General features: G+C 37.8%; 1 protein-coding gene across 1 annotated transcript; it reads left to right on the top strand.

The window, feature by feature from the left end:
• Window positions 1–239: 239 nt before the first annotated feature.
• LOC145266354 (protein fem-1 homolog A-like) lies at window positions 240–8313 on the top strand. Its single transcript, XM_080121969.1, has 2 exons — window positions 240–497; window positions 4821–8313. Exons 1-2 carry the CDS (start codon window positions 488–490, stop codon window positions 6656–6658), a joined length of 1848 nt encoding a protein of 615 aa, XP_079978095.1. The 5' UTR covers window positions 240–487; the 3' UTR covers window positions 6659–8313.
• Window positions 8314–12787: the final 4474 nt, after the last annotated feature.

Below are 12787 nucleotides of genomic sequence, written 5' to 3'. Positions count from 1 at the left end.
ATATCAAATTTCGAGTCTGCAGACTAAAAATTGACAGAGTTGTTTCGTAGAGAAATGTACACAGATACACAGACACTTTCACTTGAGGTTATTCAGCAATTATCTATAACCCTTTCTTAAAATAATTTGGAATAACCCATCCACCCTTAAATTCGTTGTATAGATTGCCCTAAATGTCAATTATTATTAAACTGTTTTAGAAGTTTAAAATCTTATAAAAGTAAAAATGTTGGTTCTATTACCATATCCCTCGATATGATTTGACAGTCCCAACAGGGTACGGATCCGGCATCGTACCAATATTTCATCATATCTTTTTTTAACGATTTGTATATACTAAACTATGCAAGATTTTTATGCGCAAGAAGTTGATATGTTATAGTTTTAGTCGTTTTATTGATATATCTCCTTTTTTTTAATTTTTTATATAATTAAATCTTATTCTTAAAAGTTAATACAATTCAAAAGAATTCGTATTTACAACAGAATGGCCGACGGTAAGTAAATTTAAAATTTGACGTATCTTTGTCGTGTGAACTTATATCTGAACTTGGTTCTAACAAACTAGAAAGTCAACCAGTTTTTCGCTTTCGACATGCATTGCTTCATGCTGTTCCTGTACTTTTAAATATCTCAAAGGTGAAAGTGTACTGGGGAACCGCCCAAATATTTACCTGAAGTTGATTTAAAATCTTTTTATATTCAACAGTTTACAGGGTTTTTTTTTTTTTTTTTTTTTTTTTTTTTTTCTGGTCTGCTGCGAACAAATATCACAACTTTGTCGTTGACACGAATTCTTTACACAAGTAACATTCACTAGCCGTGGTTACTAGTATAGTTATCTGACCGCAATTTTTTTCCCTCATGTACGACGGTGAAGTGGATACGCATGCGCAGAAATTGCAGTTATTATACCTATTTACAATGCCCCCCCCCCCTCCCGCGGGACAGTTAGACACTAGGGTCGTTTTTAACGGAGAAAAGGTACAAAAATAAAAAGTCTCAGTCGGGAAGGACTACTCCTCCACCGAAAGAACAAGAAATGAAAGTGCAGCATCTGAAGAACAGATACTACACTTTGAGGTATTTATTTGCTCCCCCACCGAGCAAATTAGGCACAAGGCCGATTTTTAATGTGAGGAATGAAGGGGAAATGGGGACCAACTCCCGGGGAGTAGGGGAGCTGGATAGTGACAATTGGTATGAAGTGTTGCCCCTACATTGACCAAGGTTTTATATGTGGGGTCGCCCCCACATATGGTCTTTGCTTGCAGTATCTTCCGGGACAGATACTACACTTTGATCTTGACCCGAAGGCCAAGTAGCAGACGGAATAGACACCCCAACCTCCTCATATTAAGAACGGCAAGTTTTACCAAAAAAAAACAAAAAAAAAAAAAAAAAGAAATATCCTTTCGCTTGTTAAGAAAAATATATGTACCATAACTTTTTCACTTCGTTAAACAAAAAAGATGGCGGCCATTGCACTAATGCTATTATAGAAAGCATTGGATTTTTACGGTGTTAATATTGTACGTTTTTCTTGTCGGCGAGAATTTAAACTCCTATTTGTTTGCAGCAGACCTGAATGCACGTGTAAACAGTTGAATATTAAAACAAAAAAAAAACTCCAGGATAAATGTTCGGGTGATCCCCTTGTGCAATTTCACCTTTATAAATATGACTAATTCCAATTTCGAGATTTCTCCCCTTGTTTTTTATAATTCCTCATCCACACAAAAAATTCTCTATAAAAGAATTTCTTCCCTGGTCGGGTCCGTACCGATGGTATATATATTGGAATTCATTGGGTGGATAGAGACGTTGAATCTCTACGGTTCCAGGTGAATATTGTCTGAAGCTAATGTTTCAATCCTACCCAAACCCGGCCAGAGGCTTACTTGACAAAAAAACAAAAACAAACGTAGTGAGATTACAACTACTACGGAAGCCAGTAATTGCTGAGAATGCAGTTAGGAGATTCGAAGTTCCGATCCCGTCGTGGTTACCACCTGAGGAAGGCCAGAGGAATAGTTGGCTGAAACCTCGTGAAACAACTGAGTATAATAGCCCGCAAAAACGCTAGAACATCAACACGCAGAATTAGAATAGGATATGAGGTGCCTTCGATAAGTTTCCAGACTTTTGTGTACAGACATTTAAAATTGTAGACTGTTGAAAATTCAGAATGTTCTAAGATGACTGACCAATTATGATTTCCGGTCCGAATGTATAGCTACAGCAGGAATTGGAATACACCCTACTAAAGCCTGTCACAGCTGGTGAATTTCAAAAACGGAATACACTTTAGAAGAACGATATGCAATAAAATTACATTTAAATTGGAAAAATGCTACAGAAACCGCATGTGGTCGTTTCAGAATGCTTTTATATGAATCGGGCAACGGCTTTTTAGCATGCTTTAAGGAAAGCATGGGGTCTGTGATAGATGATGTGGCGTGGGAGTAAAGCAGAAATAATTTCATGCATAAAGACTGTTTCTAGGACAATAAGTGCAGGTTGATATCTGGAGACTGTACACATCTCTTCGTGAAAAAAAGATGCGGAAGACTTGCGAAGTTTGTCCTGAGGGTGCTCCATCCTTGTCACAGATTCTTTTGCCTAAGATGGGCATCAAGACAGTTTTTCACCATTTCTATAGTCCATGCCTTGTTTTCTGTGACTTATCTCCTAGGCTCAAACTTTAGAGGCTGTCGTTATGAGACAATTGCGGTGATGAAAGAAACGCTGCTTGTACAGTTTAATCGAGACATTAAAAAAATATCGAAAAACGTTATATCCGTTTTGGATTGAAGATCACCGAAAAAAATGTTACTTATTTCGATCGAAATAAGTGAAAATGTTACTTATTTCGATCGAGAAATGTTTTTTTTTTTTCTAAGTGAGGGGCGGCCATGTTCTAGAAGATAAGACGTAATCTGATTATTTCGAGATTTCACATGAATTAGCGTTCTGCTGTTTTGCAAAAATTCGTTGATTGTAATATGGACGCTTTTTTTTTTTTTTTTTTTTTTTTTTTTTTTTTTTTTGTACTTCAGTATACGAACGATACTGAAATATTTAGAAACCTTTTTAACATGGGGAAGGGATTTTGTAATTTCACCGAACAATTCAAGGAACAAAATATATCGTAAATGAATAATCTTAAAAAAGCTACCCTGTGTGCCCGGCGTTGCGCGGATGTTTGGAGGTGTTGAGCAAAAGTGGTAGCAAGAAGGCGGGCTCGAACCCGTACAGTGAAGGCGGAAAAAGAACGTAAAAAAAAAAGTGACATCTTTGCCGTGGCATCCATCGGCAAACCGGTGGTAGCGAAGGTTTAATTTAAGGCTAGATAATCGAAAAGGGATGACTTCCGAAAAAGCGACCCCCCCTCCCTGTAAAGTACCCAGTTTAGTGAAGGAATTGTTTTTGGCCATTTTTTTTTGTTTTTTCGATATTTGTCGCCCGAAGGGTCGACCATCATACCGATCTCGTGAAAATCCGTCGCCTCTGGAAAGTTCTAGGCAGACATACATACATACAGACAGGTGAGATTCAGATTACAAGGTTTACATAAGTACTATACCTTAATTTATAGCCTAAGATTTACACCCCTTTTTCTTGTAAACGGACAACACTTTGGTGAGTTTAATTATAAACTTGTGCAAATTTCATATCGGATTTTAACGGACATTCTCAAATTTTGACGGTAAAAAAGCTTCAGTGACCTAAGTAGAACATGTGCATCAAATCTGTTGTGAAGATTCGAAAAATTGGATCATTCTACTGCTCCAGTAGGTATCTCAATTGCCAATGCGATCATACCTGTATAAAAACCAAATAAAATAATGCACCCTGTTCACATATAGAAAAGCTGCTCGGCGCGCCTTATACAGATTTGATAATTCAAAATCGGCTTCGAAATCTAGTAAATAATGACCTATTTCTCTTCCCTGCAACCTCTTTCCCAGATTCTTAGCGTGTCTGTTCTGTCGTCTTCATGGCAAGTGCTCGTCTGAGCTCTTATCTATGGTCCTCTTGGCCGCACGGCATTGCCCAGTCGTAAAATACGCTTAAATATATTTTGCTTAATGCAGGTTTCGTATTTTATTATATTGGACCAAAATATAGTAATGATTGAAAGTTTTAACTCGTGCGCCACCACCGAGAATCGAAACCAAAAACTCTTGCATTAATGCCGAAGAAAAGTAAATCGTAAGCTAAAGGTTTCTGCCATTTTTTTTCGGTATTTGTCGTCTGAAGGGTCGAGTACAAAACGATATTGATCTTGTGAAAATTCATCGCCTCTGTCGAAAGTTTTTGGCAGACATGCAAACATACATTAATTTATATATTGGTAGCTCAAATTTTCGACCCAAACCGATTAAAAGCTTGCGCTATCTCTGAATACCGTTTATGTAAAATTTCAAATTTTAGAGCAGAAATTGTCATGTAGACCGCAGAGGTCAATTTTTTAAACTTTGGCGCTATTATGAATCCTTGACATTTGTCTTGGGCTCAATTAAGTTAGATCCATGTCCAAGGAACCTATATCTAAAATTTCAAGTGTTTAGTTCTCAAAGATTAAATCGTTGAACTTTGTCCCCTTAATCGCCAAATTTCTGTCCGAAAACTGATTACAAAGATTTTCCCAAAAATCAATACCTTGTCTATCAGTCTGTAGACTGAAAATTGAGATATTGTACAGGATAATGTAGACACGCACATACACACACTTTCACTTATATATTATATTATATATATTATATAATATATATTATATTTATGTATGACTAATTTGTATATTTTATCTATTTCAGGTACTCGGATCTCACGACCGTTAAAGAGGGCTGTCTTCTCGGCTCGTTTGCAAATACTGAAACTAATCGAAGCTGATAATCTTGCGTTAATCCGGACTTTTTTTGAAGAACTTTTTCCCCAGTGTACGACTACTTTACTCAATTCCACGGTCCACGACAATACTCTTATGTTTCACGCTGCCTTTCTGGGGAGGTTCGAAATCTGCCGCTACTTGCTGGAACTTTCTCTTCGCCAAGGCCGGGAAGAGCTTTGCAGGGTCTGGAATACTCAACGCCACCCGCTCGCAGCCGCCATTGTTAGAAATGATCGTCGTATAGTAGAACTTATCATTCATAACCTTCACGATATTAATGATGCTATCAACGGTTTTTATACTCCGCTTCTGTTGGCCGTCTTATGCGGGAGGATCTGGGTTATCAAAATGGTTTTGGACTTGGGAGCCGACGTCAATTTGTCTTGTGGCCCGGCTGGTAACCCATTTGTTAGTCATGCAGGTTTGAGCTGGTGCATTAATAGCGTCCGTTTCCTTGTTGAACACGGAGCGAGAATCGATCAACAAGATGAACATGGCTTCACCGCTCTTCATGTTGCCGTCATGGCTGATAAAATGAGGACCGTCTTATATCTTGTTGAGGCCGGTGCCAACGTATGCATCCGCAGCCAGAAAGGTTATACACCCTTAATCTTGTCTACGTTTTTAATGACCCCTCATATTTTGAATTACTTCACGGGGCTTTCTGCGTATTCTGTGACGGCGAAGATAGAAGCTGTGGAAATCTTTAACGCCTGGTTAGTGCTTTCCGGTAGTAGAGATATTTGTTCCTGGCTGACAGCTCTTGAAATGAGACATAACCGCCCTAAAGCAATATTGGTCCCAGCTCGGGAGATGTATGAGTTTTCTGTGGAATTTTCTACCCGGGAAGAACTGTTAACTATTCGAGACAACCAGTTGTTATTGGCTTATCAAGGAGTCTTGGTGGTTGAACGTATCTTCGGATTCTTTGGAAGCACATATGTTCGTGCTATCATCCAGGCTGCACGGATTGCCAAGAAGGCTGGCAGATTTGAAAAGCTTTGGGAGCTGATCTGCTATATACAGACTATTTGTCAATACCAAGATGCTCATGCTTATATTCTCGACGAGTTAGATGTTTTCAAACTGTTATTCTCTGAAATCACTATCATAGGTGAATCTGACGAATGCCTTAGAAACGGCGCGTTTGTTTTATTCCAGATGGTAGCCAGAACTGTTAGCGAAAGATGGTCTCTCATAAAATCGCGATACATTGGCAGGCCCTTTATCGATGCCGATGACTATTTCGAAATAATCGACACATTCTTGCACATGGTTCACATATTTACAACTCTCCAGATTACAGAAGACTTCAAGAGATTTTCCGCTGTCGTTAAAAAACTAGCGAAAGATGACCCACGTGTCGATAATCATCAGAGTTTGTTACACCGGGCTATAAGTGCTGCTCAATGCAACAATTGGGATTCCCTGGAGCTGGTCAAGGTTTTACTCGAGGCAGGTTTTGATGTGAACTCGAAGGATTATATTCGGCAAACCCCGCTCATGTATACCATGAAACGTCCGTTTGTTGACAGATGTATGGAACTTTTTGGATGTCTGCTAGAACACGGAGCCCACTTGGATTGTCAGAGTAGCGAGGGCTATTATGTTAACAGTTTTTCGTGTTGGGAGACGATGTCTAATGTCCGGCACGATCCAATCGATCTATCATGTCAAGCAGTTCGTGTAATTTTAGACGCCAATCTGCCCTATGAAAATATGTTACCAAAGATACTCAGGGAATTTGTTGATCTGCATAAGTGAACTTGTCCTTTTCTGGTTGGATTCCATTTTGTACTGGAGCGTCACCACTTATGACACGGGACCCTTTAGGATAAGGGTTAGGTTGATGGTAGGACAACATTATCAGTAATGGTTGAACTTAGGTAGGGTTTAGTTAAGATGAAATTGTACTAAAAAACGACCATGTAATTGTCATCGGGAAAGAAGTTCCACGGTATTTTCTTCCACAGACGGACAGTTCTAAGAAAGAAACTCTGCTTGTGGAATTATCGTTTAGTTTTAGGTATGTTTCGTGTTGCGCAAACAGTCATGGTGACAGTAATTTTTTTTTCTTTAACCATAACATTTATTTACTCATATAGGGGGACCTCGTATGTTCGACATGTTCGAATTGTTTTTTATACTGGAGGGTCACCAATTAGCAAGGACGGGAGGCCACTAAAGGATAAGACTTAATAAGTGCTAGGTAGTTGGTAAAACATCAGTAATAGTGGAAATTTGGTAGGGCTTAGTTATTTAAGAGGACGGATCTATAGTAACTTGTTTACACTGGACTTGAAAACTATCATGTTAGTAATCCGGGAAGAAGCTCAACTGTATTTTGGTCCACAGACGAACAGCTAAAAGAAAGAAACTTAGCTCATGGAATTTTCGTTTAGTTTTAGGCACTGATAATGGGGAACTTGTGTAGCAGTCGAGGTGCACGCACGCTTCAGGTAACAAACGCACCGAACGATAAGGTCAAACTGTCAGATTGAGACAAGAGGAAAGGTCATCTACTTGACACGTGCACCGGTCAGGAGGTGCAGCTCTGAACCCATAGCAGGTCACATATAACCAAGCAAAAGGCGAAAAACAGTCAGGCAGCCGAAAGATAAACACCGACAAGTGTGGTTCTAATTTATCCACCTTTCCTTCCGCCCCCCCCCCGTCCTCAAGCAAACCGCACGAATTTTATGATGCGGTAATGAAGACAAAAAAAAGTTTTGTTTATTTATACAACGAGTTGGCGAGTTTTGCTTTGTCGCTGACGAAAGCTCAATTACGCAATATGCTTCGCTTGATAACAGTTGCTGTAGCTTAACGAGTTTTCATAACATTTTCAAGGATCAGCATAAATTGGAGCTCAGTCGAACACCTTTCATAAAATCCACTATAAAGTAAACTTGAAACGTCTTCTGTGAGAAAAGTAGTTGGAAGCGAAAAGGTCCTAGCAATTATATTTCGACTATTCGAAAAAAAAAAAAATTAACGCGTATGATAGTCCGAATTTTATCAAATTATATATATATACGCACACACAAACATTCTCGGCGGACACTTTTTTAATCTACTTCATATCTTAGAATTATCCATCAAATTTTATTTTTCATTCTATCGATAGAACCAACGCGAAATTCTATGAACATATTTTAGTTTTTCTAGAAATTTCCTCAGTCTCTTATTACTAACCCAGTCTAACAATAGCAAAGATGGGCTTTCTCTACTGTACTGTGCAAGCAAATTACTTACCCCATTCGAATATGCATAAAGGATTGTTGCTACGTCTGGGTCGATACATTTAAGCGCACTCGTGACTGATTCAAAGTCTCAAATCTAATAGGTCCCGTACCATCGATCCCATGTTCCATCGCTACAATCTTGTGTAACCCCGTGCCCTTTTCCAAGTACTTTAATGGAATGTGAACTCGTAGCACTTGTGCTCCTTCCTCGGCATGCATAATCCCGGTTAACCCGACACGCAGAAAAATCCCACCCTTCACTATTGAGCCCCCTCAATGCCGAAGGTCTTCTACTCTTGTTTCTTTCGACTTTGGTAATCCCTCCCCTGTCCCCTAACTATATCTACCTAAACTCCGCTGCTCAACTCCCCACGATCTCTTATTAGATATAAAATATCTCCTTACATCTGGTATAAAAAAGGGTAAAAAAAGTGTTATTTTAAGACCAGTTCCATTTAGTTTTATACCAGGACAAAAACAGTTTTTGGTGCTATATTCTGAAACAACGCAGGACAAGATTATAGATACGTTTCTGGTTTGTGAAACTCTTGTCTTGTAGAATAAGGGTAGTTGTTCTATTTAGATTTTCATGTACAGTCCAAATGTCAAGAAGTTCAATATACAATGTAACCCGAAAATGAGATTTTTCTCTCGTATACGGGTTTTGATCTATTTTATATACATTAACATAAAATCTAATTTGTGACATCAGAGTTTGTGACACCAGTAAATGTTCAATTGTTGCAGATTTTGTATATATTATAGAGTATTAATGTTCTATCAACTTTTACATATAACGTTGCGATTAAATATATATATATCCATATAACTTGGGTGCATCAGCTTGAATGGAAACCAAAACTTACGAAGAATTCTTGATAAAATTAAAAAAAATATATTTGTGAGGTGTCCTTAGCTATAATTGGAACAGGAATCAAAACAAAGAATTCTTTGTAAATTTATTTACAAGAAATGGAAGCCCATAACAATTAAACGACAGTCACTCGGATGTAACCCTGACACACAAACTAACACACACGCTATCCTATGTATATATAGACTAGCGGTGTTGCCCGGGTGTTTGGAGGTGTGCTGTTAAATAAAAAAGAAACGGGGGGGGGGAGTGTAAAAGTTGGAAGGATCGAACCCGAAGCTCTGAGGCGAAGTTGGAAAATAAAATGTGAAAAAAACATAAACCGTTCGGCCAGCAAGAATGAGTTACTGAAAGATGTTTGAATTTATTCAAGTAAGAACCAAATTGACAGGTGCCTGCACGGAAGTCGTAGAGCGTTACGACGACGTAAGCAATAGCTATTCAGCAAATAAGGTCAATAACCAGGTTTTTGTTATAAGCGAAGTAAAAAAAAAAAAAAAAAAAAAAAAAAAAACGGACGTTAAAACTTAAGCGAAGGTGGGGTGGGTAATCAAAACATCGAAAAAAAAAACCCCCACAAACTAACGTAAAGCAAACGAACGATGTTGAATGTAAAAAATCGAAAAAAGAAAACAGAAAAACGAACACGTGAAAAAATGGCGAAGGATGGGGCTTCAATATGGTACCAAGTTGGAATTTTCGTCGTGTCTGTCGAAAGTTTTTAGTGGACACAGAAACACACATACATACATATTTTCGCTTTTATATATATATAGATGTTGGTTGACTGAGAATTGCAGCATAATCTAATTTCGAAATGGGTCCTTTTTGTGAAATTTTCGGTGTTGGCATAGAATATATAAAATCATTAGCGTTGATGCTATGTTGTAGATTCTTTCTCTTTTTGTGTGGGACTGTAAAAAATCAGAAAGTCATCCGCATATATTGAGAGGATTCCAGGTGTAATATTACAATATAAGCGGGACCTGTGGAAATTCCACAGTGGCATCTTTCCTGTGTAATATATTGTTGCTAGGCATTCTGTTGATATTCTGCGTAAATAGACCACGCGATATTATAATTGTATCCCTTTTTAAAACTGTAAAAGTATTTAAGTAATAAAATAATTTATAAATTTTAGTGAAGTCACACAAATCTTATAATACGGATGGCTACAATTGTAAAAATAATTTGTTTTATTTTTCTTTCATTTTGAGCTCCTTTTTTCCCGTTTTAAACGTTATTTTCGTTTTTAGCGACCGCGAAAACCTTTAAGAGTGGTAATTTTAAAGGAATTTTCGAGGGTGGAGTAATTCTTCATATTTACCTTTTTTTTTTTTTTTAATTGAATTGTTAGGTGAAAGTACAGAATAGTTAGAATACACCCTCTCTTCCCCATGTTAAATAATAGATTTCTAAATAATAGCGTTAAAAAATAGCTCGGGAGTGCAGGAGGACTGCAGGAGTACCTATAAAAGGTAACGCCAGATCGGAAAAAGAGCTCAAAATGAAAATAAAATAAATTCTCCGCTCAAAATAAGAAATGTGAGAAAAAAAAAAAGTTAAATTTTCCGCTGTGTTAGTAATTAAAAACTAAAACAAATTCTCAAAATGAAAAGAAATGTTAGATTCTCCGCTCAAATACCAATACAACAAATGGGAGAGAAAAAAAAATTAAATTCGCTACTGTGTTGGTAATTAAAAAGTAAAACAAATTATTTTTTTACTTGTAAACTGGTTTATTAATTGTAGAAAACAAAAACAAACGGGGGGGAAAAAAGGAGCTCAAAATGAAAGAAAAAGAAAAATTATTTTTACAATTGTAGCCATCCGTATTATAAGATTTATGTGACGTCACTTCCGAGATAAACAAAGGAGTGCGGAGCGTCAGGATGACCCAAATTTTTGATGTTGGGATTTGTTAAGGCTTGGCGTTTGTGGGTGACTGCCTTTACTTTCTTTAGTAAACCATGGTTTATTCTATTTGGTAGAGGTGGATGATTTTGGGATGTTTTCATTTGCTATGTTTATGAGGTTATTGGTAAAGTCAAGTAATCTTGTTTGCTTGCGCTATCAGAAGTGATTTACATTATTTAAAAAAAAAAACAAAAAAAAAAACAACAATTTCCCCAATTAGCGTTTTTCGGTTCCAACATAAAATTTTTCTGTTCCAGAGTTGTTCCCACTTTCCAAATTATTGGAAGATGGCCACTCTATAATGTATTCCTCGTTATCCGTTTCTGTTTCTGAATGTGGTCTCATATTTTTTAGTACGAGGTCTGAAAAATGTCAGCGCCACCTTCTCAACCAAGCTACAAAAGGGGTTTATTGGAGAAACCAATTCGCCCTGCCAGATCAGAGACGCCCCCATTAACATAATCGAGGACGCAAAGGAACAGGAGCACGTGTCATCTCTGGCCTGTGAATCGCTCCCTAATATTAGTGACCAGATGATTAGTCTACAGCCATATCCAGGTCTATGAACCAGACGCGATCGCTTAACCCTAAGCTAGCGCCTTTTAACATCTACTCATACATTGTTAATTTCTTTGAATATTTTTTTCATGTGGATATGTTTTTTTTTTTTTTTTTAATAATGTATCTGGGTTTGTCGCGTGAGGGCCAAAGTGGTATGTAAAGGGGTGGTAGTGCTTAACTTTGACTTCAAAATCCTTCGACCACCAGGATATCGTCCTAAAGTATCACAGGTCGCCACCGACGGCTATCAGGAGTCTCCATTGAGGGACTTCCCTCCCTGCAAGGGGGGACAGCCGGCGTATTCTAATGCCTCACCGCCAGTGTTAAAAAAACAAAAAAAAAAAAAACAGAACGAGAACTTGTCATAAATCTCTAGTAGATAAAAGGAACCTTGTTTGTGTGAGAGTTCGTTCCCTATGGACTCGAAAACTGTGGGGTTGATTTTTAAGAAATTTCAGACTGAGGTATTTTACGTGCTTGGCAATGTTAAGTAGTTTTTTTTTATCAGAATGTCTTTGATAAGTATCAATAAACAAAATAATCCGATAAAAGAAGGAACAGGCGATTTTGACTAAAGTTAACACTTTATACAGCCTAACATCACAAGTGCGTTTGAGAATAAATTTATATATTGCGGACTATTACTCTTATCTTAGTTTCACGACGTGTTGGTCAACTGTTCCTCTGGCCTTCGTCAGGTGGTAACCGCAACGGGATAAAAACTCCTAATCTAACTTCATCCTCAGCAATTACTGCTCTCCATAGTTTTCATCTCGCTACGTTTGTGGCCAAGTAAGCCTCTGGCCGGCTTTCGTAGCCTAGTGGGGGATGCCTTTTTCTCCACCCCGCAACCTCTTTCTCACGGAAGAGACGTTCCCAGCCTGTTTCTGCTTTATCCTTATTTTCATGGCTTTGGCCCGTAGCGCAGTGGATAAACGTGATCTTAGTTTTATAATTAGATAGATTTTACTCGGCTGGATAAATTCAGTTACCTTGGATCATGGATTACATTTACAGGAAGATCTTGGTATGATAATATCACGTATGGCTCAGATTAAACAAGCAGTTATTAAACTTAACTACGCATTAGAGCAAAAAACTATCACAATCAAGACTAAACAACGTATTCTTAAGGCGTATGTTTGGTCTGTTTTGTTATATGGTTGTGAAAACATGATTATCTGCCCCTAAATGCAAAAACGCATTTATAACGAAGAAATTTGTCTCGTGAGACAAATGTTGGGTCGTTTGGGAAGATCGCATTTTTAATGAAGAAATCTGGAATCTATCTGGATG

This window comes from Euprymna scolopes, chromosome 41, assembly GCF_053919585.1.
Source record: "Euprymna scolopes isolate OS-2025 chromosome 41, ASM5391958v1, whole genome shotgun sequence".
Taxonomy (NCBI): domain Eukaryota; kingdom Metazoa; phylum Mollusca; class Cephalopoda; order Sepiida; family Sepiolidae; genus Euprymna; species Euprymna scolopes.
This window is presented reverse-complemented; position numbering and strand designations above follow the sequence as displayed.